The 13,886-nt window shown below is 45.0% G+C and overlaps 1 protein-coding gene across 1 annotated transcript; it reads right to left on the bottom strand.

The window, feature by feature from the left end:
• Window positions 1–12,561: 12,561 nt before the first annotated feature.
• On the bottom strand, window positions 12,562–13,432 carry LOC119352936 (putative ripening-related protein 6). The gene has a single exon (XM_037619528.1). It carries the CDS (start codon window positions 13,430–13,432, stop codon window positions 12,899–12,901), a length of 534 nt encoding a protein of 177 aa, XP_037475425.1. The 3' UTR covers window positions 12,562–12,898.
• Window positions 13,433–13,886: the final 454 nt, after the last annotated feature.

Raw genomic sequence — 13,886 nt, 5'->3', positions numbered from 1 at the left:
CACTCTGACCGAAAAGATCTGTGAGGCCCAGAAGACGGACAAGGAAATTGTAGAGATAAAGGAAAAGATGAGTAACGAAAAGGCTAAAGGTTTCCGTGAGGGTGAACACGGAACTTTATGGTTTGAGAATCGCATATATGTGCCCAATGACCCAGAGGTCAGGAAGTTAATTCTTCAGGAGGCCCATGATTCACCGTACTCGATTCACCCAGGCAACACCAAGATGTATCTCGATTTGAAGGAAAGTTTCTAGTGGACAGGTATGAAGAAGGATATTGCCGAGTACGTAGCAGTATGCGATGTTTGTCAGCGAGTAAAGGCTGAGCATCAGAAGGCGGCAGGGTTACTTCAACCACTGCCGATTCCCGAGTGGAAATGGGAAAAACTTGGAATGGATTTTATCACAGGATTACCCAGGACCTGTTCATGTTATGATTCCATCTGGGTAGTGGTTGATCGCTTGACCAAGGTAGCTCATTTCATTCCCGTAAAGACTACATATACCAGCTAAGTTAGCCAAGATATACATGACCAGGATCATATGTCTGCATGGAGTTCCGAGGAGTATCGTGTCAGATAGAGGAACGCAATTTACCTCAAAGTTTTGGAATCAGTTGCATGAAACTTTGGGTACAAGGCTGGAGTTCAGTACAACTTTTCATCCACAGATAGATGGACAGACCGAGAGAGTCAACCAGATTCTGGAGGAAATGTTGAGAGCCTGTGCGCTAGACTATGGGTCTAGCTGGGATGACAATCTGCCATACGCAGACTTCTCGTACAATAACAGCTATCAGACCAGTTTGAAGATGGCCCCTTTTGAAGCTCTATACAGAAGGAGGTGCAGAACACCATTGCTGTGGGATGGTGTTGGAGACCGAAAGCTTTTTGATCCCGATCTTATCATAGACTCCGAAGAGAAGGTCAAACTGATTCGAGATAGACTCAAGATAGCCCAGTCGAGACAGAAGAGTTATGCCGACAGTAAACGCAAGGAGGTAACGTATGAAGTTGGAGACCGAGCCTATCTCCGTGTGTCCCCACTTCATGGAATCAAGAGATTTGGTGTTAAAGGAAAGTTAGCACCCTGTTTCATAGGCCCCTACGAAATCCTCGAACGCAGAGGAGAAGTTGCATACAAGCTGGAATTGCCGGAAGGATTGTCAGGGGTTCATGATGTCTTCCATGTTTCCCAGCTGAAGAAATGCCATGCTGAGATGGCCGATATTCCTTTGAGAGACACAGTGCCCCTAGAGGCCATACAGCTTGAAAGTGATCTGACTTATGAGGAGAAAACTGTCAGGATTCTCGAGACTACGAACAGAGTTACCCGCAGCAAGATCATCAAGTTTTGCAAGGTTCTGTGGAGTCATCATTCCGAGGAGGAAGCCACCTGGGAGCGAGAAGAAGATCTCCGCCGAGACCACCCGCACCTATTTGCTAGCCAACCCGAATCTCGAGGGCGAGATTCATCTTAAGGTGGGTAGGTTTGTAACATCCCAAATTTTCAATTTGGAATGTTTTACAATTATTAGTTAAGCATCTATGCATTTTGTTTGAATTGAGTGGCATTTGGAAATTTTCAAAGGCTTTTGAATTTTTTATTGAATTTGGATTCAACTTGGCATTTAAAAATCTACCTCAATATCCCTGACAAATACTTGAGAAAAAGTATGAGAGGAGCTAATATGACACTCCAAAAATGTCAGAAGAGAATATTGCCAAAAGGTTTGAATTCAAATTTGAATTTTATTTGGAGTTTGCAGAAAATGTTTTTTTAGTTTCTGTTTTGCCTCTATAAAAATGTCCACGCTATAGGATTAATTCCCCTGAGAATTTTGATATATATATGTCCTATATAAAAATATTATAGGTTTACCTATAATTAGTTTTCTCTCTCTATGGTATTTAAAAAAAAAGGGTCCAAGGCGCCAGCCAGGCCAACCGGCCCAGCAGCGCTGAGCCGCAGCCCACCAGCAACCGAGCCGGCCTGCCCCAGCGCGGCGCACGCCCGAACCCCTCTCCCCTCGGTCGCCCGCTCGCTCTCCTCTCTCCCTCTCCCACTGACCCGCGGGGCCCGCCCTCATCCCCACCCCTTCTCTTTCCCCTCGCCCATGCTATGCTGCGCCAGAACGCGTTCGACGTCGCCGCCGCGTCCGAATTCAACGGGATCACGATCCCGAGTCGCCCCTGCCCCAAGAAAGGTGTCCTATAAATACCTAGGCCCCTCCTCTCTCGATCCCCCTAAAACCCTAGCCCAAAACCCACCGCAGCTCGCGCCCTCGCCAAACGCATCTCGATGCTGCCGCCGCAGTTCGCCGCCCGTTCCGACTCCGGTGAGCTCTCCCTCGATCCCAATTTCCACCCACGTACTTCCGTCGCCGTTGCCCACTTTTTTGACATGTTCCGCGGCCCTCTTATCCACAGCAGAGACGACCCCAAGCTCGTCCGCCACCCGCTGGAGCTGCAGAGCACCGGGCTCTGTTTCGCCTCGCACTCGACGTCTGCACCGTCCCCGAGCTCCAACAACTCCGCCCCCGACTTCCCCAAGCTCCGCCGCATCCGCCCGACGTCTTTGCCACCCTTGCCGACCGCCGGAGACCCCGCCCCGCTCGACGCCAACCTCCGCCACCCTCTGTCGCCGTCGACCTCCGCCGCAGTAAGCCGCCACCTCCCCTCGCCGTTCGATCTGAAACCTAGGGCCTAGATTAGATTCCGAAGGGGTATAGTTTTATTTCATATAGATCGGTTTTAGTTATGGGTTAGATTGGTTTAGGTGATTTTATTTTGGTTTAGTTACCTGGTTTAGTTACATCGAATCGGTCGGTTTTCTGTTATTAAGCGCGTGCACGGTTTAGTTTATACAATGCCCGAGCGTTGTTTAGTTTCCGGATCACTCAGTGTTTCGGCCCGTTAGCGCCTAGGTGTTTTATTTTAATTTTTCGTTTCTGTTTTTAATAGAATAGTTCCAGTTTTGTAAAATCTATATCTTTTAAGTTATTTAATATTTTTAGTTGATTCTTTTTGCTCTAGTTTGAAAATTTCCTATAGTTGCTGTACAAATTAGATTCGGCTATGTTTAGGTTTTTAAAAATTGTTTTATATTAGTTTTAGTCAGATTAGTTTTTCTGCTATAAATTGAGTTAGGATTATTTTTTTAGTGATTCTTTTTGTCACTGCTTTGTTTTGACTTTGTCTAGCAGTAGGAATTTATTTGGGCATTTTTAGTGTTTATTAAAAATAGTTTTTATGCGAAAACAAGCTTTTCTAGTTTATTTAGCTTGCTGTTAGTTTCTGCTGTTCTAGTTATTTTTAAATTTTATTTTTCCTATGTTATAATTTATTTTAGATTAGTTTCTGTAGTTACAAAGAGTGAACATTTATTTACAGCAAAATAAAAGTTTTATTTTATTTTCTTAATAGTTTTGTTTTAGGTATAACAGGAGTTCTATAATAGATATTGGTTTGAATCTTTTTGCACCTAGTTTGTATGTTGTTTTCCTCTATGTTAGTTAGTAAAACCATTGTTTTGGATCTGTAAAGAAAAGTGTTAGTAGGTTAAAACTATTTCCTTGTTGTTGCTTGATGTGATGGAAACCTTGATTTTGTTTTCCTCGAGTTTTCTTTGTTTTTGGTTTGAGTGCTTGTGTGTTTTCCTTTAGTTTGCTGATATGTCATTAGTGAAATACTTATTTGTGCTATTGTTTGACTCAATAGAATTTCTGGAGTGCGAAGCTTGCTATCTCGAGTCACTAGCGTTTGAAGACCGTCAACCAGGCAAGTTATTTGATCATGTTTTACAATACCTGTGATTTTGTTGCATTAGAATTATTCCTCCCCACCATGCATGCAGTAGGAGAATTTTAAGTTATGTTCTTGAGTAGTATCATGAGGTAGGATGAACCCACTTCCCCTTGTTACCATTGCCCGGGACGATGTAGTTTATTTTGCTATGCTCGTAGACGGGGTTGGTTGAGTGTTTCATAAGGGAGATGTGAGAGTCAAGATGATGACAAACCCATGACTTCAAGCTCAAGATGGACTTCAAATTCACTACTGGGTGGAGGACGGTTGACGGGCACCCTGGAGGAACCAGCGGATGGCCGGGATGCATGGAGGAGCGCCATGACATCTTACAGAAAGCTTCACCCAGCCACGAAGAGACGGATGGATACCCTTTGACCGGAAGCTTACCTGTGCAGCCGCAAGCCATTATGGGCTCTGGCTGGGTTGACCCTAGGCGTGACTCTGGACGGACGGTGCCAGCAGATGTAGAAGAACGGTAGGACATGGATGGGTACCGGCAGTGCTCAGAGAAACTCTACGGAAGACCCTGTTTCGTTCATCCCGTCTTCAAACACCAGGCAGTGCGAGGACATAAAGGAGGGAACGATTCTTGCGGGTAAAGTGCACAAGACTCTGCAGGGTAACAACCTAATCGATTAGCCGTGTCCCCGGTTACGGACAAATGAGCCTTTGGAAATTGGAGTATTTTGAAAATCTCAACACCGAACTAAATTAATTGAGGGGTTATTTAATAATTGGGAATGAGACATTGGTTGGCGGAACCATCTCAATAACAACCAACATTTTGTAGTAATTGCAAGCAAGTCCTTTGTTATAGGAAAAAAATGGCTTTTTCGCAAAAACATAAAACTTAGAGCCCCACAGCCAAATTGCATATAGTGTTAGAAATTTTATTGTTGTTCTCTCTATGACTTGCCAGCATATTCAAAATGCTGACCTACACGGCTGCAACGTCTTATGTTGCAGAGGATTTTTCCGACCAGGAGTGAGGCTACGATCTATGCTTGGCGATTGCCCTATGGAGTCGGATGGACTCGTTGTTCATCTACGCTTCCGCAGCTTTATTTAGTTTATTTCTCATGAGTTGGCCTTCGGCCGAATTTATTCTATTGTAATAAAGACTGGATATGAGAATCGTGTAATAAATTCAGATGTGATTGAACTTTGGATCTTTTCATCAATGTACTGTGTGCCAGCATGATCTTGGGATGGTACAGCTACACAGAGACTTAACCGATTTTGGGTCGGGTCGCTACACATAGACGTGAGTTGTCATTTGATTAACGGGATCACATCATTAGAGAATGATGTGATTGACTTGACCCATTCTGTTAGCTTAGCATTTGATCGTTTAGTATATTGCTATTGCTTTCTTCATGACTTATACATGTTCCTATGACTATGAGATTATGCAACTCCCCAATACCGGAGGAACACTTTGTGTGCTGCCAAACGTCACAACATAACTGGGTGATTATAAAGGTACTCTACATGTGTCTCCGGTGGTACTTGTTGAGTTGGCATAGATCGAGATTAGGATTTGTCACTCCGATTGTCGGAGAGGTATCTCTGGGCCCTCTCGGTAATGCACATCACTATAAGCCTTGCAAACAATGTGACTAATGAGTTAGTTGCGGGATGATGCATTACGGAACGAGTAAAAAGACTTGCCCGTAACGATATTGAACTAGGTATTGAGATACCGATGATCGAATCTCGGGCAAGTAACATATCGATGACAAAGGGAACAACGTATACCGTTATGCGGTTTGATCAATAAAGATCTTCGTAGAATATGTTGGAGCTAATATGAGCATCCAGGTTCTGCTATTGGTTATTGACCGGAGATGAGTCTCGGTCATGTCTACATAGTTATCGAACCCATAGGGTCTGCATGCTTGAGTCCCGGATGAGATCAGGGACATGACGAGGAGTCTCAAAATGTTCGAGACATAAAGATCGATATATTGGAAGGCTATATTCGGACATCGGAAAGGTTCTAAGTGGTTCAGGTATTTATCGGAGTACCAGAGAGTTACAGGAATTCGCCGGGGAGTATATGGGCCTTATTGGGCTTTAGGGGAAAGAGAGAGGGGAGGTTGCACGCCCCCCAAGGCCTAGTCCGAATTGTACTAGGGGGAGGGGCGGCGCCCTCTCCTTCCTTCTCTTCTCTTTTCCCTTTCATTCTCTCCTACTCCTACTACATGGAAAGGGGGAATCCTACTCCTGGTGGGAGTAGGACTCCCCAGGGCGCGCCATAGTAGAAGGACGGCCGTCCCCATCCTCCACTCCTTTATATACGGGGGAGGGGGTACCCCATGGACACACAAGTTGATAATTGATCTTTCTTAGGCGTGTGCAGTGCCCCCCTCCACAATAATCCACCTCGGTCATATCGTAGCGGTGCTTAGGCGAAGCCCTGCGTCGGTAGCTTCATCAACACCGTCACCATGTCGTCGTGCTAACGAAGCTCTTCTGGATCGTGAGTTCGCGGCACGTCACCGAGCTGAACGTGTGCTGAACACGAAGATGCCGTACGTTCGGTACTGAGGATCGGTCGATCGTGAAGACGTACGACTACATCAACCGCGTTGTCATAACGCTTCCACTTACGGTCTATGAGGGTACGTAGACAACACTCTCCCCTCTTGTTGCTATGCATCACCATGATCTTGTGTGTGCGTAGGATTTTTTTTGAAATTACTACGTTCCCCAACATTGACGTCACCCAATCCACTCTAGAGATCTAGCACGAGTCCCCGCTCAACAATTTGGTTAGACTTCACGTGTTGTTAATGCGATTGTTTGATCTCGAAAATCCCAAACGACCATCTATTCTAATTCCAATTCTCTTGTGCTTTCTAATCATATCCCTTTTACTCCCAATGGACCACAAAATTGCACTAGATGACTTAATTACCTCGAACATCTAGTGTTCCAAACAACCTTCTAATCCCAATTTGACTCCGTTGCGAACAAATAGGTAGCTCATCAAGTTATCTTCTTCCTTTTTAAGAATCAATTGTTCCCATGCAGCCTTTTAATCCCAATTTTGTTCCATTGCATACACCCAGGTAGTTAATTGGCCTTTTATGATGGAAATATGCTTCACCTAATGTGGAATCATGCATGGTTGCACACCAAACAAGACAAACAAAAGAATTTAAGCTTCCATGGAATATTATGATGAATGGCTGCAATACACTACACAAGGTTGATCCGGTGAGAGGCATGATTTACTCAACAATGAGCCTCATGATTTATAAGCAATCATTTTTTATAGAAAATCAAATTATGAGTGAACTCATGTTTTTCTAATGGGATAATTAGATTTGTGCCCCTAGTTGTGTCCCACTCGGTTGTTTTACCCCTAATTTCTAAAAGTCATCGGTTATGTCCAAGTCACTTCGCTCCTCTTATGCTTTTGCCATTTGACCGTTTGACCATCAGTTTGAAAACTCCATAACTAAATTAGAAAAAATGCAAATAAGATACCAAAATATTCAGAAAACATCACCTACATGTCAGTGTCATTTGCATTCATGACCAAAGTGTTGGAAAGTGCCCATCCGAGTTTTAGCTCTTATGATACCACCATGAATAGTAAAATTAAAAAGAATTCTAAAAAATTGGTGGCAAAGAATGACACATGTTTTTAGTTCTTGCCAAGTTTCATCAGGGAACGACATTCGTGAAAGTCGTGGCAAAAAAACTATTTTGGAGTGTTGATTGGTTTTTTTGCCACGACATCAACAAACGTGATTCCCTAATGAAACTTGGCAAGAACTTAAAACATTTTTCATTCTTTGCCACCAAATATTTTTTAGAATTTTTGGATTTTTTAGATTTTACTATTCATGGTGGTATCAGAAGAGCTAAAACTCGGATGGGCACTTGCCAACACTTTTGTCATGAATGCAAATGACACTAACATATAGGTGATGTTTTTCCAAACATTTTGGTGTCTTATTTGCATTTTTATGATTTAGTGTGAATTAGTTATGAAGTTTTCAAACTGACGGTCAAATGGTCAAAGGGCAAAAGCATAAGAGGAGCGAAGTGACTTGGACAGAACCGGTGACTTTTGAAAATTAGGGGTGAAACAGCCGAGTGGGACACAACTAGGGGCATAAATCTAAGTACCCCTTTTCTAATTAATGAACCTTTGTACTTGTCATCGTTATTTTAGGTTTAGCCAAGGGTTGAGATATCTCCACTGTCTCTACTCAACGTAGTTTTCATCTCATGTCACCTAATTGATATATTGTCAATGTAATAAATTAACAGAACAAATTCACACTCATTTTCAGCTTTTTCATCAATTTTTCTTATATGTTTACTCTAAACAATATTTCTTTCAGAGAAAATTATTTGTCATAAAATTATACCATGTTTGATAAACTTTCTAATGTTTTTAAACATCAAATTATTTGTTAATAGTTCCGTGGCAAAGCGCGGGGTGTCATCTAGTTTTGGCAACATTTCAGTCCAAGACATTTACTCAGGACATGCAACTCCTATTGCACCAATTAGAAAACCGCACACCAAGATTTCATAACTTCCAGCCACCATTTGTCAGAACACCATAGGAGGATTATTACAAACAGTATGAAAGAGAAATGATAACAAAATTTCTAAGTCCATTACTAAGGGACCGATAATGGAATTTCCAAGGTTTGATGGCACTAATCCAGGAGGATGGATTAGGCAATGTGACAGATATTTCCATATGACAGGAGCACCAGCTGAGTACAAAAGTGATTTAGCACAACTGTATGTAACTGGAAGAGGCTTAGAAAACCAGGGCTACTCAAGAAACAGCTCGTGTGGTCCCAATTTTGTGCTCAAATATTACACAAATTCTCAGCCTCTACTTCATATGATCTGGATGAAAGGTTTAACACATTCATGCAGAACAACCTGATAGTGGCTGAGTATATTGAGCAATTTGAAGACCTTATGGCAGATTTCAAGAAGAAAACACAACTAGCACAGAACAATGGTTTGTTAAATGTTATGTAAATGGGCTAAGATCTCACCTGAAATACTAGTTTAGGCCCTTCAGGTCCACAAATATCATTGATGTTTACTCGTTAACTGTTGATTTGGAGCAAGGAGCACTTGCCAAAGGAAAATATACTCAGTTATCTTCCTCTGGGAAGTATGCAACTTCTTATATGAAATAATTCACCAGCAACCTAGACAAACCAACTACAATGAAACTTCCAATAGTAACTCAGAGACCAAGGGAACCAATAAAATGTTGGCTATGTGGGGACCAGTGGTACCATGGACACAAATGCAAGCGGGTTCCAATTATACATCTGTTAACTCGTGAGGATCCCATAGAAAATCAACAACTACCAGAAGAAATGGAACAACAGGAACAAGAGGAGAAATCACAAGGGGAAGAGCACTGCATGAATATACCTCTTAAAGCTATGCAATATAAAAATGTCAGTTCTATTTCCATAGTACTAATATTGGGGGCAAATAAGCAATTCACTTGGGGACTATGGTAGCGACTCTACATGTATGAACTTGAAATTTGCTCTCCAAACAATTTGTACAATTATCAAGGACCAAAATAAAGTGGTGTCTGTAGCCGGGGGAGGCAAACTCTGGTCAGGATCTTATATACTTGTCACTTCCATTACTATTGGTACACATTTATTTCAGCAAGCATTCAGAGTTTTAGATCTCCCTGGCCATGACATAATACTGGGTTGTGATTGGCCAGCAAAGCATAGTCCAATATCTTTCAGTTACAACCAAGACAACTATCTCTACTAAATGACAAAAAGACACTAGTAACCATTCCAACTTGTGATAACATAGCTACAACAACAAACATTGAGTTTTTTGAAGTGAAAAAATGTCGAAAGGAGGAGCTACGGCCTACATTTTGTACTCATACATGACATTACCCTCAGGATCCCCTCTTCAGCTCAGTTGTCAAAAATAACACAGCTACCAGAACAATGCTAAGAATTTTTCAAATAACCTACTGGTCTTCCTCCAAAAAGGGATTGTGACCATACTATTCCACTCAAGGAGGGCACTATACCTCCAAATACAAGACCATATAGAATATCTCACATGCAAAAGGATGAATTGGAAATACAAGTGAAAAGTTTGCTCATGTCTAGGATCGTAAGAGAGATCCACAGTCCCTACTCTTCTCCAACAATCATAGAAAGAAAAAAGATGGATCCTAGAGGTTGTGCATTGACTATAGGTGATTAAATGCTGCTACAATAAGAAACAAGTACCCAATACATGTAATTGAGGACCTCCTAGATGAACTCCATGGAGCAACAGTTTTTTCCAAACTGGATCTTAGATCTAGTTACCACCAAATCAAAATGCATGACAAGGCTATCCCTAAAACTAGATTTAGAACCTACTTTGGGCAGTATGAGTTCCTAGTCATGCCCTTTGGGCTAACTAATGCCTCTGGAACCTTTCAATCCTTGATGAACAACATCTTTGCAGATGTGTAAGGAAATTCATATTCTTATTTTTATGATATCTTGGTTTTCAGCAACACACATGAAGAACATGTGGAACATCTATATATTGTTTTGAACCTTCTCAAAGAACACAAGCTATTTGCCAGCTTTTCAAAAAGTGTGTTTGCAATGCCCCAAATTGAGTACCTTGGACACATAATTTCTGCTGATGGGTTACTACTGACCCCTCAAAGGTTGCTGCTACAACTGACTGGCCTACACCAACCATTGCCACTAGGTTAAGGGCATTTCTTGGTCATTGTGGCTATTACAGAAGATTTGTTAAGGATTTCGGCACCATTGCTAGGCCCTCCATGATGTGTTGAAGATAGAGCAATTTTGCTGGACCGAAACACAAGGGACAATATTTCAACAACTCAAAGTAGCTTTCACATATGTGCCCACATTGGCTATACCCGATTTCCCAGAGCCTTTTGTGTTAGAAACAAATGCTTCACGTACTGGTTTGGGAGCAATCATGATGTAGAGGGGGAGACCTGTAGCATACTACAACTCTAGCTTATGCCCAAGAAATGTTGCACTTATCTACCTATGGAAAGGAGGCCCTAGCAATAATTGAGGCGTTAAAAAGGTGCCGACGGTATTTCCTTGGCAATGAATTGATCATTAGAACTGACCATCAAAACCTGAAATTCATGATAGACCAAAGGATATCCTACAATATTCAACAAAAACCAATGTTGAAGCTACTGGAATTTAATTTCCACCTGGAATACAAGAAAGGAAAATAAAATATTGTGGCAGATGCATTGTCCAAAAGAAACTCCTTAATGGCCATTTCCCTAGTTACTCCTAAGTGGATAAAAGTTGTGGAAAATTTCTGCGGACCACACACCTAGGCAATACGCTGTCCACCTCCATCACCTGCCTCCGTGGCAACGACCTCTCCCACGCAATAGCGGCACTCCAACTGCCCGCGGTCACATTGGAGAACATCTGCCTCAAGATCCTGATGGCTACCAACTAGGTCAAGCCAGTGCACACAACGTCCGATGTGCGGCATAAAACAACGAACTTATAAAAAACGCAATCATCTTAAGGAAAAGACGAAAATGACCACGAAACAGACCGACTCGACACACACCGGCTAGCACAAGCTAGGCTTGACGACCGGGTCCGTTAAACGATGATAGAACACACAGCCGGCGGCACGGGCATGCTCGACTCAAACAAACTTACTCAGCTGGCAAGAGCGAACCACCCCAACAGAAAGGGCCCCTGCCCACGAGTCAGTGTCAGGGGCGGCATGCATGGCCGGCCTATCGTGAATGAACTAGCCTGACAAGGGGCAAAGATGCTGACAGGCGGGCATAGCTGGCCCGTCGCGCATGGGGCCATGGCAACACAAGGCCCGTGAGTCCGACCACCCAACTAGAGCCCAATTAGAGACGAAGGCGCTGATAGGCGAACAAAACATGTTTGTCTAGCCCTAGGGGCCGTGATGCATGCCTCTACGCGCGAGCCGGCAGGGGCGACGCACGCCACGCCTGTCGCGACTGTACTAGCCTGGCGCAAAGCGATGACACTGACAGGTGGGTCCGGCTGGCCCGTTGCGCACGGGGCCATGCCAACCCCAGGTCCATGAGTTGGACCCCCAACCAGAGACAAAAGGCGCTTACAGGACAACGAAACCTGACCGCCTGGCCCCACAAGGGCGCGATGCACGCCCCCATATGCGGCGTAGGCAGGTGTGACGCACCACCTCCTATTGCGGCTGAACTAGATCGGCGCAAGCGACAATGTCGACATTTGGTCCTGGCTCATGCGGGCGAAACACACACGCGACCCGCCCGTCGCGATCGAACCTGCCCGACGTAGGTTGAAGACGCCGACAGACGGGTTGGGTTGGCTTGTCCAGCGTGAGAGGGGGGGAGGGGGGCTAGAGGGCGCACGCGGGCGCGGCCGAAACCGGCCCATGGCGGTTTCCCCGAGCGCGCGTCCGCGATCCACCCGTCATGGAGCTCCGAGGCGGGTCGTCCGGGTGGGGGCTGTCCGGACAGCTCGGATGGCACATAGAGCCCCTGAAAGACCTCGCAGCACGCCACGTGAAAATGGACGATGCGGAGGGTACTCTCGCCCTCGAATAAGAAGACAGATACTGCAACATTATTTATACATAGGAGTAATATATATACAAGTAGTAAACGTAGTACAATTACAACATACGGAGTATATGATTATGATATAGCATATTCCATACCAGGCGACAGGCCTGGTTAGCGATCTCTTACCGTGAAATATGGGATATAGCATATTCCACAACAGGAAACAGCGATAGTAAACTGAGACTCACACCGACACGTACACACGCGTGGATCTTAGTAGGAGTACCAAGATAAACCCGCGCTACCATCCACAGAGGTAGTTTTATTCTGTTATTATACGAAGTAACTACTCGACAAGCTACCTACCCGGCGAGGTTGACAACGACACTCGCGCTTCAAACGTATACATACGTACGTACCCAGGGCGAGGAAACAGCTAGAGAACTTTCCCACGCACACCGTACGTGACTGGCTTCGAGCAACCTGGAATCCATGGCCGGGGAATACATGGTGTCAGGCGTCGGACCATGTGACGGGCACCTCGCCGATGTTGCTGTCGAGCCCGAGCGCCTTCCACACGGCCTCGGAGGTGTCCACGATGTTGGTCTTGCAGCCGTGGTTGGAGTCGCACTCGTCCACCACCTTGGCCTGCACGGTGCGCCCGTTCTTCTTGCTGGTGATGTTGATCATCTTGCCACACCGGCGTCCGCCCGCGTACCACCTCGTCGACAGCGCCACGATCATTTCCTTGTTGCTGTGAAACTTGCCGTCGCACTCCGACGGCGGGCCGCCCTCCTGGCCCTTCTCGAAGCCGTTCACCGTCATCACGCCTGGGGTGCCGCCGCCGCCGCCGCCACCACCGGTGCCGCCCGGCGAGGGGCAGTGGGGCTTCTTGTGCTTGTGCTTGTGCAGCATGCCCGGCACGGAGTCGTCCTCGCTGGCGCACGGGTCCGGCTTGGCGTGGTGCCGGGCCACGGCGCACGTCGACACCTGCAGCAGGATTACAAGGATGGCCATGCCCACGACTACAAGCTTGGCGATCGCCATTGCTAAACCTCCTGCCTGCTCAAGTATTTGCTAGCCTAGCTTTGCACTTGACTTGGCGTGCGTACTTGGTTCTGATCAAGCTGCTTCGAGGAGTTTATATATAGGCGCAGGCGCGAGAATCAGCTGCAGGACAAGCACGGGATGCACCGTACTTAATTAGTCACACGTGTGCATGGGCATGGCGGCATTTGTGTAGCTCCTAACCTGTCGGGTAAGAGACCCCAAAACAGTCGTTTTGTGTAGATAGATGAGTGCAAGGAGTTTTGCTGAGTAGGATACTCGCTCGGTGTACTCGATACATAACAAAAATGGCTGAGTTAGAGGACAACTGAATTGTAGAGAAGAGTTCGTTTGGATTACGTGGTGTCGCTGGTGTTACAGCGGTAATAACCGAGGACAGAACAGAGCAGGTCGCTCTTGGCAGAGAGATCGTACCAAATTTTACTTCTCCAGG

This window comes from Triticum dicoccoides, chromosome 1A, assembly GCF_002162155.2.
Source record: "Triticum dicoccoides isolate Atlit2015 ecotype Zavitan chromosome 1A, WEW_v2.0, whole genome shotgun sequence".
NCBI lineage: Eukaryota > Viridiplantae > Streptophyta > Magnoliopsida > Poales > Poaceae > Triticum > Triticum dicoccoides.
The sequence above is the reverse complement of the archived record's forward strand: the minus strand, read 5'-3'. Positions and strand labels throughout refer to the sequence as shown.